The sequence below is a fragment of the Gymnogyps californianus genome, chromosome 7 (genome assembly GCF_018139145.2).
Source record: "Gymnogyps californianus isolate 813 chromosome 7, ASM1813914v2, whole genome shotgun sequence".
In the NCBI taxonomy this organism is placed as follows: Eukaryota; Metazoa; Chordata; class Aves; order Accipitriformes; family Cathartidae; genus Gymnogyps; species Gymnogyps californianus.
In genome coordinates, this window is record NC_059477.1 from 35,809,415 (window position 1) to 35,836,403 (window position 26,989).

The 26,989-nt window shown below is 37.9% G+C and overlaps 1 protein-coding gene across 1 annotated transcript in view; it reads right to left on the reverse strand.

The window, feature by feature from the left end:
• NCKAP5 (NCK associated protein 5) overlaps window positions 1–26,989 on the reverse strand; it is a 407,543-nt gene that overhangs the window by 18,831 nt on the left and 361,723 nt on the right. The window contains exons 16-19 of the mRNA XM_050899634.1: window positions 15,580–15,894; window positions 13,253–13,389; window positions 11,043–11,172; window positions 8,100–8,287 (exon numbers count right to left, since the gene is read on the reverse strand). Coding sequence (XP_050755591.1) covers window positions 8,100–8,287; window positions 11,043–11,172; window positions 13,253–13,389; window positions 15,580–15,894 — 770 coding nt within the window. The remainder of the gene's footprint in view (window positions 1–8,099; window positions 8,288–11,042; window positions 11,173–13,252; window positions 13,390–15,579; window positions 15,895–26,989) is intronic.

Below are 26,989 nucleotides of genomic sequence, written 5' to 3' on the forward strand. Positions count from 1 at the left end.
ACACCCTGCTTATTTCAGCTACTCAGCCCTGCTGAGAAATGGCCTGGAGTAACCAGGCCATAAGGAGCTGTGCTAACACTGTGCCCAAGCAGGCTCACTGTAAATTAGCTCTGCAGAGCTCTGCGTTGCTCTGGGCATTTGTACACGAGCAGTTTTGGACCGTTCCTCCAGGGACTCCAGCAAATGAGCTGCAGGACTTTTTGCGACATCTGGGCCAGCGTATAATGTGGTTATGCAGCTTCTACATGCTGAAAAGACAAGGTTCTCTCTGTAATTTGACATTACTTGCTGAGATGGTGGGATATGTGGTTTCTGCTCCAGTGATCAAGTTTTTCCACTCAAAAAGGGCAAAGTTATTCCCTCCTTACAGTGCCAAACGGGTTATATTCAGTGAGCACAACACTCCAGCTGTGGCCACAGCTCAGTGTGTTGCCTTAAACCAGACAAGCCCACACATCTGCATCTGGCACTTGACAAACCACATAGGCAGACTTCACTCGGTGCTGTGAGTTATTTGAGGACTTAGTGTTACATGACACTGTGCCATAGGCACTAGAACTGCACCTACATGCCAGTGATGCTTCAAGTCCTTAACTCTCCTCCTGTAGCTACAGCTTTTCACTTCCTCCGCGTCTTCTCTCAGACTGACATCCAAACTATTCTCCTGCTAGCCTTGCACACCATGTGTTTTAAATGCCACACAGCCTGCTACACTATGCCAAAGACTTTCTGTCCCTCACCAATATCCAAATACTCTTTTAAAACTCTGTGCTATAAAGATATTTGAGTTAAAATGTCGCCACCTACCCATCCCCATAAATACACTAACCAAACATAAAACAGAACTTTTACACCAGCTGGAGGGCTAGTCGGAATGGGATTTCGTGGCGCAGTACTACAACTACTGAGTTCATTAGTGCTAGAAGCAGAACTGTATCAGCAGATAACAGCTTCCAGTGTTTTTAGGGTATGTTTTTCCTAAAAATATCCCTTGTATACCATTAAAAAAGTTATTTTCTCTGGCGGACTCTGCCTGCCAAATGTCTTTTTGCCTTGCCAAAGCCTTTTAAAAACTTTAAAAAGTTACGGAGAATGTTATCATCCTCCTTGCTGAGCCACTCTCCATTGCATGATTTTTTACTAAAACTCTCAGCAGTGTAAGAAGCCTCAGTTGTTTCACCTAGAAGGCACAGGGAGAGAAATGAGTCTCTGTATAACTGCAGCTTTTTATTGTTGCCAAGCTAGTTCCTCAGGCTAACTGTAACAATGTTCTTCCACACTACACAACATTTCTTTTAAGTGATACACGTCAAGTGAGACTTTGGTCCCAGGAGACTGCCTAGCAGTCTTCAAATTGCTTGTTTTGCTGTCTCTTCACTTTACTTTTTGCAGGCAACTTTGATGGCAAGATACTAGAAACAATGAGACCTGATTAGGAATATAGGCTCGGTAGCAGATCTCGGAATGTGAACTTGCCCTATGGAGGGGAAAAAAACATGCAGAGACATGGGATTTGTTGATGTCTGGAGACATCCTAGCCTATTTCTAATTTCACATTTCCCCACATGAGTTGAATCAGACTTGAGGCTAGAAAAAATATTTTTAATTCTGTACTACTCCCATGGGTGGTATGGTAAAATCTGTTTTCTTATCAGATCATGCTCCTGTGGTTTTTGTCACTTACGTTGTCAAATACTCCTATAAAATTCCCCTGACAATAGATCTTACATCAACTTGGGTAATTACTCAGACAGTCTTTGTTTTGATGGAACAAGTATTGCATCATTCATCTGAGAATCAAAAACCTTTAATTAAATAGAAAGGAAGTCTCGCAGCCCCAAGCCTGTCAGTGGGTAAATTCTATTGAGACAATTTTGACAAATGGAAACGTGTAGCTTAAAGACCCCCATACATATCATGTTTAGGGAATGGGGCAGGTGCTGTGGTGCAGAGAGTGGCTATTTCAGTAGTGCGGTCCATGCCCAGTACGGCCTTGTGCGAGTGCTCTCAGTGACCTCCCCACGGTGGTGGCAGACAGATGCGACCTTGCCCGGCAGCACCAGCTCTGGAGGCAGAGGTCCAGGGCAGCTCTGAGCAAGCACGCATGAGGCAAGCAAGCTCAGGGGCAGCCTAGCTCCAGCTGGGCCACTTCAGGGCTGCCATGACTGGACTGCACTCCGACCTGAGTGGGTACGTCTGTGTAGCTTTACATCACTGTGAGACTTCTGGCTTGGGTCCTAGCCAATTCGAGCATGGTGCTCGGAACATGCTCCTTTTCTTTGGGTGAGATAGATCACTCTGCTTTCAAAACAGAGGTGCTAAGTCCTAGATGGACATACAAGTCTGCTGGATAGTTTACTTTCCCTTTGTAACACTGCTCTTTATAAAACTGTTGCTGGATCTTCTACATACACCCTGTGCTAACATGATGTGAGTTTTGAAGATCTAATACAAAAGCATAAATACAGTAAATGTTATTTTCAGTTTTTGTGACAGGGAGGATGAAAGGATATCTGATCCTGACTGAATTAGAACATCTGGTTCTAGGCTGGCATCACCTAATGTCTACATTAATAGACCACCTCCCTAAACATATGCAATGATTTGATATACTAATTCCTTACCTGAAAGAAAAGCATTGATCTTAAAACACAAAAGACGGGTGAATGAGTCTGCAGACTTATTCCCCATCTACAAATTGTACAATGGCAGTATCTTCCTTAACACCTTAGGTTCATCAGGGCTAGGAAAGGAAATATAACTGATTCCCTCCTCACCTCATCATCTTGCTCTCTCTTAAGCCTAGCAAGGAAAATAGCAAAGAGGAGGTGAGGTTTCTGTGCTTGATACACAGTAAACTGGATTATACAATCAGTACACAGAAATCCATAATCAACTAATTCCTGGATCTGATCTAGCCCATGTAGATACTTTCTCTTACTGACAAGGGACCCCTTCTATCTTCTATTACTTTCTAGTATAATAATTTGTAAGAGTTGCTTCAAATTCTGTATTTGCAGTAACACACACATTGTACAAAACAAGCTAAGACGTAGGTCATCTAGAGCATCTGTTTTCTTTCTGGTTGTAACATGAGATAGGTATTGCTGTCCCCAATTTACAGACAGTGAAACTGAGATCCCAAGACCAAGTAACTAGCCAAATATCACCCAGTGCTGCCTCAGCTGCAGGAACTCTTGTTACTATGAAAGTATAAGCAAGGCAATTATTTAGTGCTCACCTGAGGGTGCACTGAGACGCAGTTTCACTCTCTAAAATACAAATGGTAGCTACAATAGCTGCTTTTTACTAGTTCCCCACAGAAGAAAGCTTGGGGCAATGTTCATCTTGCTAACTTTGGGTTGAAAGTTTGGTACTTGGTATAAGCTAGCTGCGTAGGCTCCCTTTCTCTGGTCAAGGGAAGGAAGCAAGTGGTTCTACAGGTCAATACCTCCTTCCCACTTTAAACTCCTAGGATGCAGCTCTTCCCAACTGCTAATTGGACCCAAATCATTATCTTAGGCTTTTTCACATGTGATAAACAGAATCCCTCCCTAAACGTATCTGATAATGTGAAAAAAATTAGTTCTCTGTGAAAGCAGAGTGCACATCGTCTCCTTGGAACTACTTCAGACATTTAAATACGGAGAGTCTCTTTTAAGAGGGGCTCCATTTAAGAGCCTAAGAGCTTCTCTCTTTCAAAGAGAATAAGGCACCTTCAGAAAGTGATTCAGAGAACCCAAATCAGGCACATAAACTTTGCTGGCACGTTCTCCAAGAGCTGCCTAAATACGTGAACAGTGCAAAGTGCCCAGTGTGCTGCCAATTCATACCCTAGCTCAAGACTTACTGACCTCTGTAGGAGACGACACGCAAGCAGCAGCAGCTCATGCCTTTCTTTGTTTTCCCTTACTCTTGTTTAGTGTAGCCTGCAGAGGTGTCTAGGCTGCTTTAGCTATTGCTGTAATTCAGGAATGCTGGAACATCCTCTATAGTATTAGCTTAATGCTCTGGGATCCTTGAGGATGACAAGCGGTGTGCAATTACCAAACTTTCTTATTCTTGTTTCTAGTCCTTTTGTGGATATTCCCCTCTGTTAATACGATGCATTAGAAGGCTTGTGAGCACGATGAGTCAATCATATAGCATTAACTCCCAATCAGCTTACTCAGCTGTAAAAATCCTCAAGTTTATCTGGGAATGCCGCCATGTCAGTCCCATTTGTAAGTGCAGCCAAAACAGCAGCAACTTCTCTAATTTTTCCTTTCCCTGTATTTGCCAGCAAGCTCTAATATCTACTGGAATTGCAAGACACGGTGATTTGACCATTTGATCTCCTTCATGAATCATCTGTACAACACATACAAACTCTGCCGTGTTGAATAAGACCATAACTTCACATTGAACATACAAGCCTCTTTCGTTAAATCAGCCCCCTAGTTAAATTGCTGATGTAGTTAACATTGTAACTGTGCCAGAAATGTCAGATTTCTTATGTATGTCATCACAACTGAGGGGAAACGAGGATTTAGAAACTTGTGATGGGTACCAACCCCTTCCATAAAGGATCTTTTCTTTAAAGTGCTCAAGTCACGCCTTGAAATACAAGCAAGCGTTGATGGTGACTCAAATTGAGTAATACATAGGGACAAAAGAAAGCAAGAAGGGCTGTATTACAAGAAAAAAGTATGTGATGGTTGGTTAAGGACAGAGAAGAAAACACATTTTTCATGATGCTTTGGGATCATAAGGATGATTAAGTAATAAAATCTTTGACCAACTCAGTTACTTCTCCAAGGGAACAAAGAAGACAATAAAAAGTCTTGTGTCGGTTCTCATTTGATCATAAAATAAGTTAATAAACAATGGGCCTGGGTGAGGAAAATTTATCTTGTTTTCTGAATTCTTATAAGAAAAAATAAATCACTGAGCTTTTAAAGTCTAAACAGTAAATTAATTGAAATGTGAAATAATTTTTTTATTGCAAAAATATAGTTGCAATCATGACGTCAGGAAACTGCTCAAGGCACTACCAGTTACTGCTACAAGGAAGAGGAACAGCTGTTTAATGCAGGCCTCACTGAAGTTTCACTGAATAGGTGTCTCCCATGGGGTGATTGCAGTGGACTTTGGATCAGGTGCTGCATATGTTTTATTAAATCAGAAAAGTTTCTGTTTAATTAAAATTAATTCAATTGATACATATAAAATTATTGTTTCTAGTTTTCAAAATCCTACATGAGAAAAAAACACCATGGATGTTAATTTAAGTGGAAGTTTTATGTCCATGATTCAATGCATTTTATTCCTTTCTTTGAAATTGTGATTTGTTTTTCTTGTCCAAAATTCTGCAGTGTACAAAAGGATGACATTACTTCAGAATATGTTTCCCAGGTCAAAATAAATGTAACACCAAATTGGTCTTAGTGCCAAGAGAATTTAACCAGGACGCTGTTTAAGACTTGGCAGATAAGAAACTGGAACAATAAATATTTCTCCTTTCAATGTGTAAAAGCCTTTTTTGATTCCTCAAACTGTCCATTCAGTGTCCCTTTATCATAGTAATTGCCCATTGGTTGTTCCCCTTCTGAAACTCCTTCTGTGCAATACTTTTTTGCTGATAAAACTTGTTGTGTATATACTTTGGGGCTGGTGAATATGTTCGGTGAGAAGGAGACAATTCAAATGACAGTAAGTCTGGGTTAACAGAGCTTCCTGCCAGAATGTCTCACTAGAGCACCCAGTCTGAAGCCACTACCGTACTGGTGCTGTACAGTCCAATTTAATTGGGCTGAGGGACTGATACAGCACACTGCTCTTTTGACAAGCAGCGTAAACTCATTCTGCCCATCACGACACTTGGTTGTTTTTTTTTTAAAGGCTTCACACACTTGGGAATGAAATTCAAAGCACGTAGCATTTCCTTTTTCAAAATGCCAAATATTCTGCATGAAAGCTGCATTTTTCCCCCCCTCAGAATTTATCTGGTTTTTTTAGACTTGTTGGACATAAGTGCCTCAGTTTCTAGTGTCCCCCTTTTTTTGTCAGTAATGTTCCAGATCACACAGTTCTAATTTAAACAGACTGTGGATCTTCTTGGCTTGGACAAATTACAGCTCAGAAAAATTTGCCATGCTGGTTCAAACAAGGAGTTCAGGGCAACCTGCTTTTCATGGTTACTGCTTCTCATTTGTCATTGTGAAAAGTTTAATACTAATAGGCAAATCTCTAGTGCTTCATTGAGCTTTCACTGTTCACTGAGAGGCAATGCTGTTTTGAGAGCTATTTCAGATCCTCAAAAAGTAATCTCAAAAGCCCCCCAACATAATGCATGAAAAATGCTAGTGCTGAGTTATACCTGTTGCCTTCTAGTTTAATGATGGATTTTTACAAGGATCCTAAGGCTATTTCAATGAGTTCTGTTTAAGTTTTGATGCTGATTGGGCACATTGCAGAGATGTCATATACAAGAAATGCACAAGAAGAATGAATTAAAAGTAGATGCAACTCTAAGCCACTTTTCTATAGTGGAACCAAATCTCATTGCTCTGTTAATAGCAAAAGACCTTGGCCTTCAGAAGGCAGAACTGATTTTTATATATTTTTATATATATACATATAGACATATATCATTCATCTCATCTGCATAAGTAAGCTATGAATTTCTAGATGTTCAAGATGAGGAATTAAGTGGATGCTCAAATTATTTCCCTTCATCTATCCTTTTTAATACTCTTCTGCTACCTTTATTTTTTTTCCCCTTTTCTTCTTCCCAACTATGAAGCCAGATTCTTTAAAATTGTTCTTTCTAATACAACCCAAATATATTCAAATTGAATCATATTCTGGGTACTAGTGAAATTTGCTTGATTGGGAAATGAGGCAGATACATTTCAGGATTTTTCTTTTGAAGTTTGTGAGTCAATTTAATATTCAGTTAAGCGGGGCTTTCATGCCAGCAGAGTTGAAATAAACGGGCATTGCCAGTTTGTTCCACACATTCCTTCTGCACATTTGGCCCAGATTCCTGAAAGCTGTAAGACTCTAACTTTGGTTAATCACCTCTGAAGTTACAATGCACAGTGATTTTCTGAAGTTGAAAACTGGGGTCTGGGAAGAGATAAAAATTCTTTTTCACTTATGAACTATACCAGTACACTACAAAACAGCAGCTTGTTCATTATTTTCTGCTACCACCTTTGTTTATACTGTAACGTACCCAAAATGTGCCAAGTGCTACACACAGAAACAAAAGAGCTTGTATTTAAAAAGAAGAGCTGGGGAAAGAGACTGAACATGGAGGCAAAATGATTACAGTGGATCATGGCTGGGTGGCTCTATTTTCAACCAAATAGGCTTGTTAGAGCAAAGGAGAGAAAAAGTGAGAAAGAAGTGCGAGGATGAGAGGAGAAGGCATGCGAAAAGAGGAGGAAAAGAGCAGGTTGAGAAGTTGCTCTTCAGGGTTGCTGAGACTGCATGATGTCAGGTTCAACATTTTTAGAGACAGAAATAGAAAGTGGATTCACATGAAGTAAGTGGAGAAAACAAATTTGTTTCAGTTTAGCGTCAACATCCACCAATCAGATCAGGACTGATCTTCATCAAAATAATGTTTAAAACCCTCAAATCAGGAGTTCCAGAGCTAATACCAAGAGTTATTTCAAAAGAGACCAGAAGATAGCCAACTTCCATAGCATAGTTTCATTTGAATTTCCAGGAATACTACTTCAGATGTTTAAGTCGTTTACCACTTGTTGTGCTATACGTATTATCTAACTATATGTGAAGGAGCAGCCTGAAAAGATAAATTCTGTGTTTTCTTGCTAGCCTTAAATTTCAACTCCTCTCTAATGGTAGAGTGCTAGTGCTAGCCTCTCTCTACATGTCAATTTTGGAAGTCTAATTCTATGACAGGTGAGCATCAGAATGTAACATCCTGTTCTACAAATATTTAGATCTCTACTCTTCTGCAGGTCATGCTGTTTTTTTCAAGTCTGCCTGGTTTTTGTAATCAATCAACACACTGAGGAAACAACAAGAGGCAAATAAAAATAATCATGAAAAAAATGAGAAGTAATATAAAAATCACAGTAACTCACACTTGGGCTCTCCTTGCCCTTGCTGTCTTTACTGGAAGCTCCACTCAGCTGCTCAATTAAACTGTAATGTGTTAATTGTTCAGGTCCATCCTCTCCAAAATGGCCATAGAGACTGTGTTGGTATAAATCCAAGATTGACATCGGGTTCCCCAGAAATGACTTTCTCTGATTTTGTTTTTCCTGCTTAGCTGTAAGAGATGTTAAAAATAATATCACTATGGCATATTTAATTGATGAAATGCAGTCTACACACATTGTAATGTAATTTTATGATTTTTAAATGTATTTCAAATGTTTTAAGGTATCTGGAATTCAATGTAATAAAAGCATTAAAATACTAGCTCCTAACTCTCCAATCAATGCATATACAGGGGACTGTTCATACTTAATATTCAAGGTGAAGGAGCTGGTATGAGACAGCCAGAATTAATTTCCTTTCTATTTTAATTATAGACGAGATGGTTAATTTGAGGGGATTGTTCTACTTATTTATTTGCTCTAAGTTTTCGTTCTTCTCTCTTAATAGCCTTACATGGCAGATGTGCTAAGTTCCTTTAGCATGTCTTTCAGTTTGACTATATTTGATAATTCTTTCCTTTTCACTACATTTTTAGGTAATGAATACAACAGTATAAAAAATACACTAGTAAGGTAAGAAACAGGTCCTACCCATTTGTTACAGATCCTACTGTAATCCAAGAACATTAGGAATAAAACCTCAGTTTCCAAAGTCCAAGGCTGAAAACTCATTCAGAAGGTCAAAACAAAACCAAAGAAATTTTCTGCAGCTTCATGAAAGTGCACAGGAGACAGAGGCTTACATGATCATTAGCTTCTTTCCTCATACTTCTTGTTACACAAACTTCAACTCTACCTTATAACCTACAGCATTAGAAGAGCCTCTGCCTCCAGTGCCTCCAACAGAATTGCATCAGGATAAAACCTTCATGAAACTGGAATAAAAACATTTTCATGGTTGAAATGGAAGAACGTGGAATATTTGTCTTATTCCTTGCTATTCTACTGACCTTCTCCGTAATATTGGGCAATGTATTGGGAGTCTCATCCAAAGCCCACTAAATCAATGAAGGTCTTATTATTGACTTTTAATAGCCTTTGCATTGGGTACTCAGTCTCTCAGTCTTTCTGTTCCCTGCTCATAAATGGAAAATGAAAATCACTCCAACATTATAACTGTGCAACCAGTGAAAGTTCATTCATGTTTTGGGGACTCATCTAATAAATATAATTATTTATACATATAAAAATATTCTCTATGAATTGGTTTGCCAATTCATATTGGCAAAAAAAATATTCTCTATGAATTGGCCCCTGCCTCAGCCTCATGTGGATGTTTTGAGGTTATATCACTTGTGTGCATAAAGAAGCTAAGATCTTTGAACACAGAATGGAATAAAGTATTGTTATTAATACGATGTGAGAACTGCATTTATAGAGCACAGAAGAGAAATCCTGACCATAAGGAATGACCATAGCAGAAATACTTTTGCAATAATGCTTTATAACTTTCTTTTCTATTTGTCTCAGTCACAATTATGAATTTTAGTTCTGTTACTAGCCCAAAAGTTAGGCATATACACAAAATTAATATTTTGTTATGTAAAATGGTGACTTCAAGTCATGCTTAGGTATCATTAAACTTGGATTCTGCTGCCATTTAATGCAACTGCTTACACAAGATAAAATCCTTTTTTTGCAAATTGTGATCAATACAGAAAAAAATGCTTATCTACCTCTTTAACAAAGCACGTCTTTCTTGTATTAGAACATGATTTGTAAAAAGCAAAATCTGTAAAAAGAAGTGTTTATGGGCCGAGTTAAATGACTTGCAACATTTCATACAGATTAAAAATACAAAGTTACAGGAGTAATGTAAATAAACGGTCCTAGCTTCCTACTCTGCTGTCTCTCTGGTGGAATCACAAAAAATGGATTAGCTCTGAAAATGCCAAATGTTTAAGTTCAACTCCCAGCAGACACTAAAGAGCACAGTATGTCTGTCGACAGTATCTAGCCGTCCACGGCATTTTTAATGCATTCATCACTGCAGTATCTACTGTAGGTGCTAATCTCTGCTAGGTCAAGCTCACTGCTGTGCAGAGGGTCAGCACAAATCCTATGAATCACTGAAGTACTGCTTAAGCTCTCAGGGCTTCAGTGGTGCTGAGACCTTGCACTGGCCTTTGCACTTGCCAGAATTTATCTCCTGCAGGGAAGCCATCGGCTGCGTAGGCAAGGAGATGAGCCACACTCTCCTCCTTCTCCCAGAGGGCACACATCTGCACTGAAAGGTGGCTTGCAGCACAGCAAGCTGTGGTCAAGACAAGACAGCAATTTCTTGGGTTATTAAACACACAGAAAACTATCATCTCAAGAACTTCACTTAATGTGTTTTTATCTATTGGAATTCAGTAAATTCCAAATTGCCATCAATTCTTGCAAAAAGGTTTGATACTTGAAAATGGCAATATATACACGGAGGAAAATGAGAGAGACTTCACTATGGCACCATAACCAACATCACTTTGATATAGAGGTTGGAAAACTATGGCCTTGATCATTGGGTTATTTCAACTAGCTAATGTAATTAAAAAGAAAAAAAGGGAAGCTATCTTTATAGTCACCTTTAAAATTTTGTAATAATGTAACAGAAGACTTCTTTTTACTTACACTGCAAGGATTTATGCACAAAAACCTACAAGTTAAGCCCCTGCTAGCAAAAGCTGTGGAAGAGAGGAAAAAAAGATACACACATAGAATAAAAAGCAAAAAGTAATAAAAAGCTAACGGAAAATTAGACTGAAGTAAGATCTGGGGTTAGAAAGTGAAAACTAGACAGAAAGTTCAATGAAGGACACTACCTGCTGCCGAGTCAGAGTGGAGATGAGGGATATAAATTTTTATGTACAAATTTTCAATTACCTTGTTTGTTGTTCTTTGTTAATTCTACAAAAGTCTCCTCTGCAGTTCTAAAATAATTTGTTTCATACTCTGGCTCCGGCTCAGTGTCGCTGCTGCTCGCAGAATAAGTACACACTCTCAGAGCTCTGTCCTGTACAAATAGGGGTATTGCAATCATTCAGATGAGGCATATATATCAAAATAATGCCGAAGATGGTATTACGAGTGGAATATTTTATATTCATCATGCAGTATAAATGGATAGTTCAACTGGAAAAAAGTCTGCATTACCAGTTTAACTAACCGCTTCTCCTTCAAGTAAGTAATCATCAGTCTGACATGAGGGAAATAACATTCTTGTCCTGGTAAGTCTCCTCAGTTAGTCTGGCAGACACAGTCCAGATTTTACCATTTTTTCACTGTAATATTGTTTTCAACTCTACCAACATTTTCAGATAATTTCATCCACCAAGTTAAATTTTAAAACTTCTCAACTATGTTTAATACAGTGTATTTGTAACATATAAAATTATCACACAACAAATGGTTTGCTGCAAGCAATTCTAGAGGCAATTACAATCGCCAGTAGACAACACTCATGCTTTCTATACCAGTAAATCCTAAATTCTTCCCAAATTCATGTCCCTTGTCCTGGCATTTACATTACAGTACTGGACAGCCCTTAATTCCCAGCTGATTCCTATCCCATTTCTCTTCAGGAAACAACACTAAGGATTTTCTTCTGGGAGTAAAGAGGAATGCTGACAGCTCTGGACAGCTTCTAATCATGGATGGCCTGAAGGCTTAAACCTTTCAGGAGCAGCAGCTCAGTACAATAAAACCCACAAAACGAGTACGGGCAAGCTAAGGCTGACACTGCTCAGTTAACGGCATCTACAGGTACAAATACCACCTACTATCCTAACCCCAATTGCCTATCAGTGGCTCAAAAGAGTTTTTAATTCTGTTTTTCAAAGAGTGATATTAATTTCCCCATCTTCCCACCCATGTTGCAGTTTTTATCTGATGCAGGACATCCATTTGATAGAAAGCATATACTTGTGGAGAGGGGACCAGACCTGAGGATACCTGCATATAGCCAGGTATGCCGAACATTACCCGTAAAATTGAGAGATTGCAAGTCAGCTGTAGTCCTGAAGCCATTTTGACACGTTCACATGCCAGCTACACCCATACTGATCTTCTGACTCTTAGGCAGACTAATTAGCAGTAACACATGTATCATGTGTTAAGATGGTTTTGGGACTGGAGGTGGTCAGTCACAACTGGCTCAAGGTGAAGACCACACTGATGTAGTTGTTACTTGGAAGCCAACGTTACTGCACTACAGAGGCTTCACCACCAGTTTGTCCATGACATACAAGACAAGTAATTTTCTCCCTCTGTTTCTGTTCTAAATATCCAGAGCATGGGCAATATAAAAATGTGAGATACCTCAGTCGGTAAATACGTGGATAAAGCAGACATGCAAAAAAGTTACGCAACAAAATGTTTTTAGCCTCTTGTAATGTAAGGCTTATTAGCTAGCAGTGTCTGACAATTTCCTTGCTTAACACCCGCTTTCTTGATGAAGTTTTTTTCTCTCTTTGCTAACCTGCTGACCCTGTACTTCTCACGGGGCTTGACAGCCTGGAATTCCTGAATATGAATAACTTGACAACCATCAGCAGTAGCTTTTACACAGGTATGTGGATTTGCCTGTTTGTTCATTCTACAGTTTTCATTAAAAGATTGAAGGACAGACAGATCATTGCAGGGATTAACCAAAACCACACAGAAACATGTAAGAAGAGTATTTGCCCTTTCACAATACTTTCATAGCACGTCTGCTCAAATGGTCATACTACACAGCCATACAGACAAGGAAACCTAGGCCTGGGGAAAAAAAGAGATCCGAATCTCATGGAAAGCAAACAAACAAGATCAAGTTTCTTGAAGAGAAAAACAGGGTAAGAAGTCTCTATTTCCTTGTCTATAAAATGCCTGTGGTGATTTTAATTAAAACACGTTTGTAAACCAGGAAGACAAAGTACCTTTGGGTGCTGTATTATTATTAATAAATAATGAGATTGCAAATGAAGGGCAAGAAAGTAAATGTAGCTGTTAGATTGCTAGTTACTCTTCCCACTATATTGAAAACATTCACCATTTCTGATTCTTTACACCACAATACATATCTCATTTAATAGATGACACTTCTTAACGTATACCTTTGTTTTAGTAGTTTTCTTGGTGGTCCACTCCGGAAGAACTTTTCTATTTTCCACAGTTTCTTCAGTATGCTCTAATGAGGCAGAGGTCACAGAACTTGGTACTTGTTCACTTTGCTTTGCAAGGTTAATTATTCCTGAATTAAGAGAGACATTATTTAAACTGTAGGTCTCATCAGCATCTTCATGACAGTGTTTCAATTATAATTCAGTAAAAACTGGGGGCAAGTCATGATACTTTCATTATGTCAAATAATATCTTACTACTCAAAGGAACAACTTACTGGAATAATTCTAACAACTACAGTGGCAGAATTTGATCCAAAGCCTTTTCCAGTTAACAAGAGAAGAGGAAGGCATGGATTTAAATCCCTCTAATAGTTTTAAAATATATACTCTTTCACATAAGAAACAACATTCAATAACTACTTCTAGGCATTGTAGGATCTGCTTTGCTATTTTATGTTCTCAGAGAGAGAACCGTCTGTTAACATAAATATAATTAGGAGTACCTTTCTAGCAGAAATTCTCAATCAGCTAGCCTTTTTATTTGCTATATTTGCACTATGCAAAATCGGACCATCAAAGAAGATACATGGTGCATATGAAATAAAGTGATAATTGTAATTTGGATGAGAAAGTGAGGGAGAGAAGAATCGAATGAAAATATTCTAGTAAAGAATGAGTTGACCCCACCATCTGATGTATACTACTTTTTTTTAACATCTCTTCATGACAATTTAATTAAGATACAAACCTTACAAGGTTGCTGCAGTGAATATTAGCATTAAGATCAGAACAATCTTACTGCTACTGACTTCTTATGAAGCAATTCAATGCTTGCAGTTTCTGTTCAATTTGTTATAATGACAGTGTTTAATCATGGACTCGACTCTATAGCACACTGCTGAATTGAGGTCACACATGTGGCTATTCAAGCATGTAGCATATAATCTATAACTAAGATTTCTCTTCTGAATCCTTCTTAGCTGTACCATTAATTAACAGTACATTTATTTAAAAAAATATTAAGTATTAAAATATCTTTTATTTAGCTTCGATTTGAAATGAGCAGAGGAGTCTGCAATGAAGCATACAATGCATGTTTGCAGTCTATTATACCGTTACAATACTGCACTGGGAATATTACTAAATCAACTAAGTTCTAAGCTCTTTAATTAGAATTCTTCTGTTATGCATCTTATGAACATATAAAAGAGGCTTCTTTCCTCCTAGGCTCAATATACATCAGCTCATTAGCAGAACACATATTTGATGGCCTTAAACTAAGCTTAAACTTGATATTTAACCTTACATGCTAATTACATGGAATCTCTCTTATAGAGTGATACAGATTTATCCAAGTTAAACACTCACAACTTTTATAGGAGCCATAAATACTTAGGCTGACGAAGTGCTAACAACCATAACCCCAATAAATACATGACATTGCATTTGGTCACGATAAAACAATACTCTTCTCCATTAAACCAATTACTTCTACTGTGTTTTGTACCATATCTATCATGCTGACTGTGAAAAACTCCCTGTTATAAACGCTATATGTAATGATTTCTAATGTTATTGACATATATATTAATAACTCAAAAACCTTCAAAAATGTATATAAATGGTCAGTGTGCATTTAAAAAAATTGCACAGAGTTCAATGGAACTATTTACTCATACAAAGTTATTTGTTCGTGCTTTGCTGGATTGCTAGTCCTTTTATTCCTCTGTCAGCTTTTGTTTTATAGTTTAAACACACATGTAGCTGATAAGTGAAAGTTAGGTATTTTATGTTCATATATAGAAATGTATTTGTATAATGTAGTAAAGTAATGTGAGTCTTGTTTGAGGTCAAGGCCATATATTCATTGGGACAGAATTTATGCATTGAGGCCAAATGAGTCTTTAGTCCAATTCTGGTTTCAAAAGCAAGTCTTTATGAATATATCTTTTCCATGTCACAACATGGCTATGCTTTGTACTTTGCCGCAAAGTCTGATCCTGAATATTGCTGAACATCTGCATTCTTATTCAAGTCAAATTCCAAGGCTGGCATATGTTTTTTCTTCAAGTACTGTTTCTTGAGAAAAGGATTTAAGTACTTAACACATTTTCCTTCCTCAGATAAGCATTATGTGTAACAAAATTTCCATACGGCTCAGGTCACAAACTTGTTAACCTTATGCATTCATAAAAAGAATATCTCCTGCTCTGCATTTAACATTTCTGTTATCAACTGTCATTATTATAGGACTTCTGCTAATCAAAACAGACGTCAGGGCAGAAATAATGTGATTTTCAGTGTAATTGACATTTTACCTGAGGAAGCTGGTTTTGGAAGGCGACTTTGAAAAGGTCGTATACCTTTGGCAGTCATGGCCGGATCAGATGTTGAGTGACTAATTATGCTTTCCACAGACTCCTGGCTCTTAGCTGCTGAAGGCACTTCTCGCTCAAGAGTTTTGGCTTTTACTGAAGGAGCTGAAAGAAGATCTTGCTGAGATGGTGCAAGGACTTCTGTTTCCAAGGTTGATTCTTGCTTAGAAACGTGTCGCCCTGTAGATCGGTTCCCTGAGTCGGAGAGGGGGAAGGTTCCAATCCCGCTGTCCAGTGTCCTCATCTGGCAGCAAGACTCTAAGATACAGGAAAATTGTGTGACTGGGTGGAGCTAAAGGTGTCGCTGGTATTTAAAGACAGTGAAAGGGTCCACGGGAAAAAAGGGCATCTTCAAGGGAAGGTTTCAAGAAAAGAAAAACACTTTGCATTTTGTGAGTATGCCGATACCTGTCATTTCTATGCTTTTGACACAATACATCTGTCTAACTGAATACAATGAAATATCATTTTGAGGTGCAATTAAACTAACATATGCCAAAACATTGAAATTGGCCTGCTTCAGAGTTACGGTGTGATAATGAATAAGAAGGGCATCTCCTAGAAAGTGATTATAGCTGGAATTTTAAAATTATTTAGTTTGAAGGCCCACAGAAAGTCTGGAAAGTACCAATGTGAGGGATTGAGTAGCATAATGTATTTCTTCCTACATAAACCCACACTCCACAAAAGCTTGGCCTCTCCATACCTCTGCTTTCTTAATTGTTTCTCTTACAAGAAGGTGTTAATCAAAAAGTGTCATTTATTCTAACACAAAATTAAGATCTACAGAATTTCCCAGAGACACCCGTCTCTCAGAGCATCCTGAAAAACTTGGATAGCAACAGCCATGCCTTTGTTTACCTTGTTACACTCTGGTTCTGCACATCCCCTTTTGGGTAAGTGTACACTTTCCAACATAACGCCAGACAGGGATACCTGAAGTACTTGGTTTGGAAGCAGTATGGTCACACGTAGCCCTCTAGCTTATTCATCCTACTGGAAAGGTGCTCTACTAACCATGGAACAGAAAAAGATGCAAGTGTAGATATGTGCATGTTGCTATTCTAGCAACTAGGATGTAACAGCACCATGCTGCCCTGTCATTTTCTATTGATTTCCAGAGACTTGCCTTTTGTTTGTATAATGAGCAAACAATACTGAAGGGACTATGATGGCAAGGTCCTTCTGAGAGGTATAAACACCAAGGAGGGAACTTCAGCACTAATGGTGGGAAAATTAGTATAATTTAGGTTAAACGTCTGGTAACATCCCTTGACAGTGAGATCTTCGGTCTGTGGCAGACACTCCCAAAGGAAGTAGAGGAATTTCCTTTGCTTTGAACAATTTAAGGCTACACTGGATAAAAGATATACTGCGGTGAACAATTGTACTCTAGCAGGAGATGCAGAATATGACCCAATATATCTTTTCCATCTCTATTTTCTGTGTTCCTGAGTATTGATTTTTTTTTTATGATATGCCCATTTGTTATTTAAGTCTGTTGTAGTTAGCAGTCCTCTGTCAAGTCATTTTCAGGATTTTTTCCTCTGCAGTGTTTCTAATACTCCCAGAAATTCAGAAATATTTCTACTCTATGGGCTGTGCCTAATTGTTTTTGAAATAAGAACATTAACATGGTCATTTTCTGTTAATATCTTAATCTCAGTGGGCCTTATTTGAAGGCAAGTAAGAAACTACTTGCAGATAAATGTCTATTTATGTTTCCGGGTTCTTGTCAAAAGAGAAGCAGTCTATATTTACATGGTCCTCATTACCTTATCCTTGTCACTCAGGATCAAAGAAAGATTGAAAGTCATACTGAGTACATTAACCTTACAGGGCCTAGCTGAGCTGCAACAGCAAAACGAACTACACGCTATCTTTTAAAAGGGCAACAAGTGACTGACTTCTCTGACACAATTACTGCATCCCAATTAATTCTTTCCATAGGTAAAAGAAGATAAGGTGTGGAAGCCACGGCTAGCTGGCAACTATGTTTTCCATCACATTTTTGAGGTAATGTGCCGTAATGATTTTAGAAGTTGATGAAGGTTATCCAGGAAACGTGAAAAAGAAGAGAATTACATTTGGTTCTGCTGGGTCAAAGGGAGGTATCTCAGCCACTGAACCCTCTTACTTAGTTATCCTCCCCCTAAGATATTTTTTGTTTTGTTTTTGAATAGTAAAATACCTAGCTAGAAGTGGGTGAACTGTTCCTCTCAGGATATAACACAGTGCAGAAAAGTAAGTTAAAATGCTAGGTGTCTGCCTTTGCCATTTACTCTGTAGATAATCAAGCTTAAACAGTGTGTTAGCTCATGGACAGGCAATGCTTCAACTAATGACTATCAGTGACAGAGTTAGTAAATAAAGGAAAATACAGAATAAGAAAGGACTTCCATTAGTTGCCTCTTGACCAGAAGAAAGACATTTGTGCAACACTGGTTATGTTGGAGAGGCAGAGGTCTTTAGCAGAGACATGGAGTAAACTGGAAGCACCACAGAAAAGAACATCATGAAAACAAAAATCTGAAGAGTCTCCCCTCTACTGTCTGTATGGTTAATGCTGGACCTGATTTTGCAACCCAGTTCCACAGGGACTCTGAATGATTTTGTAGCGTTGTTTCCTTTTTGAGCATTCTCTAAGAAACTAAAAAGTCATTCCCTCGTAATTATTACAGGAAAATTAAATATACTCAAAATGCATACCAAACAGCAAAGCTACATCTTTTGCTCACGGCGAACTGGAAGATGAACACTATTTTATCTTCTAAGGTCATGTTTCTTAAAATGACATAAGGATTTGTCTTGCCCACTGTTACCTTGCGTATGTCTAGGAACGGACCATGAAACCAACAGCATAAAATCAAGAGGAATGAATACCGAGGGCCATACTTCCAAGAAAATACAGTCTCCCGCTGTTCCCAAAATAACTGGGAGAGTGATGGAGGAGCACACCAGCAGTGTCACATTTAATTAAAAGGAAAAATAGTTCTAATCGATTATAGTCTTCCTTCATAGAGACTTTATCCATGATAAAGGAAATACACCAGGTGGAAAACAGATTTTTAAAACAGCTCACTAATTTTTAATTCTGAACAACCACAAAAGGGTCTGGCTTTCAAAGTGCTCAAAGCTCAGCAGCTCCCATTGTGACACTTAAAGAAAGATTTTTGAAAAATCCTGTGACTCAACTATGTTGAGCAATCCTCAAAAACCTAGTCCTAAATCCACAGAGTACACCACAAAATTCTTCATAGATGTTAATTTTTCACTAATAAAAGTAACTAATTCACCCCTACAGCTATATTATACAAATAAAAAAGTGTCTCTCAGAACAATCTGTATTACTGAATGAATGAATATACATTATCTTGTGTTGTTTTTAAACTTTTATGAAGCAACTGCAAAATCAAAAAATACGTTGTACATCTCAGTGACAGCTTTCAAACCGAACCGTTCATGGCCCATCTGATTTCATCAGTTGCACTGACACTTCAAATGACTGTTATCAGTGAGAGCTGCACAAGACTCATAATGAAAATATGTAGAAGTTAGATCTCTGATGCTGCGACAGTACTACTCAATAGATGAAAAATGATTCTGTAAAACATTAAAGTCTGAAAAGATTTATATATGAGCTTAATTGCTTTTGCTTGTGAATATTTCCTGGCATACAAGCCAAATTCCTTGCCTGATTCTATTTTTTTTATCTCTTTCCCCGCCAGGGAAGAAAGCAGCTCTTGCAATGGTATTAGTTTTTACAGTGGACACACCATCTGCCATTTCACTGAACAATCGGACTAGAATCAAAAGTCTGAAATACTGAAATAGCCCCTTCCCTCCCTCCCTCCCATCATGTGGATTTGAGTCTGGGCAGAAAACAAAGTCCCTGGAAGTCCTACTGTAAAGGAACATTTCTCAAAACTGAAAACAGAAATAAGGAAGAATTTAGAGAAATTTCTTGGAGATCAAGAAACTCCTGACTGCATGGGAATCTTTTGATGACAGGGTGTTTTAAGAGCTTTGTGGACAATTTGAAGAAGACCTTTACTGTTAAAAAGCTTCTCAGCCACTAAACAAAAGGAGTTAACACTGCATAGAAAGTCTTCTGAAAGGTTGCTGAACTCCCTACTTCTCAATAATTTTCAGGTTTAATATTTTCACAGGCAAGATGATCATGCAGTTCATGTCCTACATCAGCTGGACACCATGGTAATTTGTACAGTTGGACAGGCTTTGGCATATTCCAACATCACTGGTGTTTTACCGGAGTTTTCTGGTATCAGTAAACCACCAAGACCTCTTCAACATGGAGTCAGCACCCAAATTAGATGGAATAAAAAGGATCTTTGAAAATTGTGCACCATTCTGAGGGTACGGACAAGGCGAGAATAGAAAAGGGACATACACTCAGGCTGGTAGGTATCAGGAATTCTAAAAATGAGATCATTACTGGGGAAAATTACAATAGCAGCTCCTTCTGTGGGTTTTTTTACATCTTCCTCTGAAATGCAAAAATTAAGGAGTTGGAAGTAAACATAGCCCACTGACAAGAACTGACAACCTAGAATTCATTAAGTCTTTTAGGGCATTCTCCTGAGCATAGATCATTTAAAAATGCATCTTAAATACCAGCAACAGATCATTAAACCTAATTATTTTTCAACCTTTTTTTATTTCTTCTGAAACATTTGTCACAAAGATACCACAAACACACCATCTCTAGCTCAGAAACTACCATTGGTACAAATCCTTGGAGACTGGGAGAGAATACCCAGGGAAGCTGACTGCTGACCTTGCTTTTGTGTTCCTTCAGAGGCACTGGTATTGGTCACTGTGAGAGTGAGAGGAGCCCTGAGTCTGAGCTGGTACCACGCTGTTTTACATTGTTATATAGCACCCTTCTCTGTTCCTCTTTTTCTACAACACATATGAAAGGAAAATCGATTTGCGGGAAAAAATAAAAGAAAACATAGAACAGCTACTCTGAAGGGAATTGCTTCCAGCACAACACAAGAAACATGGGTCCAGCCTCCCTCAGGCTAAGTTCTACACTGATGGTTGCAAAATAGGGTATTACTCAAAATAAGCAATGGAGCAAAATCTGTCCCACTTTTAGATTAGGTACATGTTAGTCGTTCTAATGTTGAACTTCTGTAAACCTATGTTGAGTCATAGCACATATCCAAGAGATTTCATGAATGTCATACAATAGAAGACATAAGGTGATAACATACCTTTTAAACACAGCTTCTGATACACATTTCTTCAATAATGTGAAAAGATACTTTTACTAAGGGGGATATAATGCCACATGTTATTGTGAACAAATCTTTAACTGAATAACTGGAGAGTGTTTCAAATGTTTCCTCAGGTAAAGTAAAGATTCACATTCTAATAAAGTCTTTTTATGTTGTATCTTAAAAAGAGTTTCACGGATGCTTAGTCTATTCACAAATCACACATACCAGTCTTTCTTTACATAGGGACTGTTATACTTTCAAGAAGTCTATGTATTCACTCACAGTTATTTTGACCATCTAGTTAAAACAATATGTGAGTCTTATTATGATGCTTAAATCATCCATAAAAATCTTTACGGAAACCACAAGATCAAAAGTTTTACCCACAGAGCTAAAATAAGGCGTCAATCAGCAATTCTATTAAGCAGGTATATTGTCTTATGTGCATACATAATGTCATTCAAAATGGTCAGGCAGTTCACCCACTTTGAATTAAACATAGTAAGAAGAGACATTTCTGGATGTTGGCATACAGGGAAGGACTTACAGGTCCTGAGAGGAAATAATTACAGGCTCTACCATGTTGTAAGTAAAGTTTTGCCTCTCTACCAGCTTGTGCCATGACTGACAGAAGGCAGCAGCCTCTCAGTGCTGCTTGAGGGAGTCAGGATTTCCAGAAGCAGCTCAATAACCTCAGCCATTCCCCATCAGGTAGAACCACCACGTTACTAATGAAATATACTGATGGATACCAGATGCAATTACTGCAAACAGACGTTATCTCTACTTCAAATGACTGACACAAACTAACAGTTTCTGTTTCGAGGTGGCAAAGTTACAGAAGTGTGTATGTTACTTAACTTTGATGGCCAATCTATCTTAACATTAAAAATAAAGAGCAACAAAGAGGACAACTGTATTTTAGGTCAAAAAGACCACAGGTCGTTCTGCTTACATCAGGCTTTCTATGTATAATGCGAGTAGCACAGGGACATATTTTCCTTCAAAGAAGCATCCCACCTCAGCAGAAATGTGGAATTCTCCCTTGTGCTCGCCACTACAGCTGGTTTGAGATCTTCCTCACATAAATTTTCGAGTTTAGGCCTACAAAACTGCACGTGATTGACACAAATTTCAGCTGAAACCTTTGAGTAACCACCAGAATTTTCTACAGAAAGCAGACATTTTCAGGAAAAAAATATCAGTCAAAAATAGCTCTGTATCAAGAACAGTTTCACTGGGAAATTTCCAGCAAGCTGTTTTCAGAAGTACAGACTCAAACCTTGAAAGAAGGTTTTGAGAGATATGTAACACTGAATGGGCTTTCTTCAAGGAGTATCTAGGACACTAAAAATGAAAGGGCATAATTCCCATCAGTAATAGAATACACAAATTCTAACAAATTACCTTTCTTTGCATTAGAAAGTTCAAGACTTTCTACTAAGCTGACATAGGGAACCAGAGAACATGTAGTTGTTTTCTTCTGAAACACAAAGGGAGTATAATTTTTCTAGTATTTTGAAACATGCCAAATTATTAATACTTTCTCTTTTTTTCAGAATAATATTTCAAATGTAAATAGGTCTCTGCAAAATTGCTTTACCAGTTAATAAACATCTTTAAGCTACATGTGGCATTGGCAGGAAGAACTTAAACTACAGATGGCAAAACAGATCTCTTTATTTGCACATCCTTCTCTTCATCTGCAATGCTAAAGCAACCACAAAAAAATGAATATATTTCTGCCAAATCAATGTCAATTTTAAGTAGATTATTCCTTCTGGGTTTACACCATAATTTGATCCAATTAGTCAAAGATGAATGCATTATTGTTTTCTATCTAGATCTGAAGTATAACCAGTATGCAAAACTAAAAAACCCCGAAGGCTATCCTAGGTAAAACTAGAAACGACACAAGTTTTCACAGCCCTGATACTCCCATGGGTACTGCACTGGTGAAATGGAATTATTTATAATGTATACTAAGGAAGGGTAAATGGGAGGAGGACTGTGCAGTGTATTTTCAAATGATGGATCCACAAGTGAACTTCATTCATGGCTGCTTGAATCTGGTATTACGATTTATGCTTATTTATAATAACAATAATAATAACAAACACAATAAACACAGACTTTACTGACTTAATTCAGTGTTCTTTCTATTGCTTCTTCCTAGTCAAGCTTTTTTTTTTGCAGAACTCACCAACTTCAATATGTCATTTGTCCAATAGCTTGACAGTTGTCTTCACAGTTTTCCATGACCACAATCCCATCTTTGAAATGTATTTTCTGAGTTGAAACAGCTAATTGCTGCCTCATTTTAATTCCAGTCCCACCTTAAAATACAATTCTACTAGTAAGTCAAAAGATTAGTTTTTATTATTACTAAGTACTAATAATCTTGTACCCCAATTTGGCAGTTATCTATGGAGTTTGGTTTTGGTTTTTTTTTTCCTCCAGTAAGTGCCTCCCATTCCCCTCCCGGCATTTAGATCCCTTCCTTGCATGCTTGGAAAGAATGGTGGCAAGCTACTTGGAACAGGGTTGTTACAGAGAACAAAACTTTAAATGAGTTGGAAAAAGAACTTGGATAATTCTTGGAATTTTCTACTCCACATCTCTCTGTCTATTAAATACAAAGGTCTACATGCAGCTTCCAGTTGGGGAAGTCCCACAACCGATGATGTCTGGAATGATCTCTCTGTATTATGCTGTTATACTTTCTTTCTAAAAATCTACTCACTGTTCTCAGGAGACAGGATATTAGAAATAGATGCAATTTTAGTCCTACTAGAAAAGAAATATTGAGACTTACAGTTCATGTGAAGTGCAACTTTAAGCTCTGTGTAAAAGGTAATTAAACACAGTCCAGCTGCAGCCTGGCTGTCAATGAGGCCAGCCTCGAAATACTTTGGGGAGCTACCCCTCTTCTTTTTTGGCTGTATGTCCCCCTTTAATTTTACCTCTGCACTTGCCAATCAGCCTTACAGATGTGCAACTATCTTTAAGAAATCGTTATAGATGAGTAATAGCTAAGAAGAAAGAGAAGTCCTCATATCTGATGCAAGGTGTGAATCCAAGGTAAGCAACAGGTCTGCTGCAATGCAGAAATGTGGCTTTTCTAGGCTTTTTCACTGAGAATAGCCTTCTGTTTCCCTTAGTACCCTGAAATGTAAAGGTTGGGAGCCAACAATTGCACACTGTCTAAGGAACATCTTACTGGGGATTGCTCATTCAGGGCATGGATGGATGCTTCCCTTCATTTGCCGTTCTCTAACACAAAAGACATATCCCAACTCTCAGAAATTGTACCTATAAGTAGCAAAGCCCAAGAAAGGACGATTTATTATTTACCCAGGTGCTAGCTAAAGGCTGCCTCAGCCATGCCTTTTCCATGTAACCACAGGCCTATTTCTTTCTCTCTTTATGCCTCAGTTCTTCATATTAAAACACAGAGCTAATCACACCTCCCCATTACACAGTGGTATCGTGAGGATAAAGAACCTAGGAGTTTGGCAACCAGTATATAACCAACCTGCAATCACTTGAATGAATAATGCTTGTGTAGAAATACCTTTACTCTAGCTTTTTTGGAGGAATTAATAGCAAGCTGCAAAATACTTGCAAGAAGCATTAAGGTTGTTATTTTTGCTAATGTTATTAGAGGTAGCTGGTTTAACTTTAGTTTGGGAATAACTGCATTAGACCGCAGTTACAAAAAAGAAGAGGTCACACTTAGCATCTCAGATACACGGGCTGCACACAGTGCCCCAGGGAGCATTTGCCGCCGGTATTACACTCCCCTCATTGGGGGTTTCTGTTCACCGACTAGTGAGTTTGAAGCATTTAAGGATAATGGGATGGAACCACTGATTTACCTGCTCTTAAGCAACTCTCTTATAAATTGGAGTTTGGTTTCACTCACATTGAGATACTTTCTTTGATTTTCTATTCCCAACAGATAGGACTAGTGATAGTGCTTTAAGCATAAATGCTGTCTCTGGTAAACACAGACCAATTTGTAAGTGCAGAGGAAGCTCTGGGTTTTGCAAATGCACAGGAGAACATACTATATTTATTTTAGTAACATCACTGCTTTTTGTTTATTAGTACAAAAAAAGACTGAAATTAAAGCCACATGAATATTAAACGAAGCTTTAAATAATTTACTTTTAGTTCTGCCCTGCAGATGGCTTTACTTAAGGGTACTACTACTGAACAGTTACAAATATACATGCACACCTGAAACAGACAGATTTTATTTCCTAATTAATGAAGTGAAAACTCATTAACAGAGTGAGCACAGAGAGCTTTGAGTAACTTTTAGGTGAACTATAATCCTTCCATTTCGGTACTCAAGTTCAGTTCCTCCAAACCAGCTGAAGCACTGTGAAACTAACTGCATGCAAGCAGGAGTTGGTAAGAAACCATCATGATTTAAAGCCAGAAGAATGAACAGAGACTTTTTTCAGGAAGTCTATTTTTTGCAAAAAAAAAATGTATGCAATGTTATATGGTGTTACAAAAAGACCATTAGAATGACCATTTCGAAACAACATACTGGATCTCTGCCTGTTAAAGATAGGAAGTAGGGAAATTATTCGCTATAAATGTATTTGTTGATTTATTTTTCTTTTCCTAACAGTGGATTGTCCAAACACAGAGAAATTCTCAAGTTCACCTAGTATAAAAACAATGCACTAATTGTATAGGTATCATTTCTCTATTAGAGTGATTTTTTTTTTTTTTTTTTTTTGAAGAGCCTGGTTTTCTATGATCTGCTATGATGGCTAACGGCATAATCAAATGTCAACAATTCAGGACTCTGACTGAAGACATGAATCAAAGCTCCTCAAACTCAATTAAAAATGGCAAAGACAACAACAAAATTAGGAATAGGCATCCTATCCTCAGAGTGAGAATTTGGAAAGGCATATGCCAATATAGCTCAAATATAATTGATAATTCAGGTGAAAATGTATTTTTCATAAAAATTCTACTAGATGTCATTGTAGAAAAGGAGCACAAAGTCCATGTGAGCACAGTTGAAACCAATGTTTAAAATAACTCAACACATCCTCATTCAAAATGCTTTTCAGTTTGCTCAGTTGTACTTCAGGTATATGAATTAGAGTTAATAGGAAATGCATGACTGAAGCTCCATACACACATCTACAGATGGTCCTAGCCAGAAGCAAAAAACATGTAAAGTAGAAAAGTTTCAAATAGAAGGACTCATACTGTTATACAGAATACTGGCATGTACTATGCTGTAATAAGTATGATAATCAGGCACAGTCCTGATTTGAGTGATAAAAATGAATATAGATTGGGCCAGACTGTAAAGCAGTGTAAATCAACATAGCAGCATTAACTTCAGAGTTGAAGAACCCGGCCATCCTGTTTAATTGACATTTTAAGCCTGAATGAGACCAGCAGATTCTCAGTATCTTGAATAATAATTAGACTGTATCCTATATATAATGTATAAAGAGCCACACTTCTTGTTCTAGTGAAAAAATTTGGTATATCTGGGTGAATAAATGTAATGCCAAAGAAGGAAATTAACAGCAAATCATTGTGGCTAATAAGGACGTGTTGATCCAAAATATTACTACTCTCCACAGAAGGAAGACAAGCTAGACAGTAGGCTGTAGCAGTGCTGCAGAAGAATTGGCAATTAGACAAGTGCTATGTGTACCATCTTTTAAAGTACAAAGAAATGATTTGTCCTTGCCAGACTGTGAAGAAGGTAAGCTGACATAAATTAGAAGACACTAATGGATGTTAGTTTCCTATTATTCATATTGGCAAGGTTCTCCATCATCTTCACGGAACATAAGTAACAACTAGAAAAATACACAGAAAGTTTCACTCTTATCATGGGCTCCTTCAGATCATCATTTCAAAATTAATCCCTGCAGAAATACCCAAATGCCAAACAAGAGTCAAGAACACAGTATAGCAGACACTATTCATCCCATTTCTAGTGGCCCAAACCCACATAATGCTGTTCCTCTTGCAGCTCTCTCCATTCTGCAGAGTAGCCTGCTCACCTTCTCACTTGTACAAAAAACACACACTAATAAAATTCCACTGAAAAGATG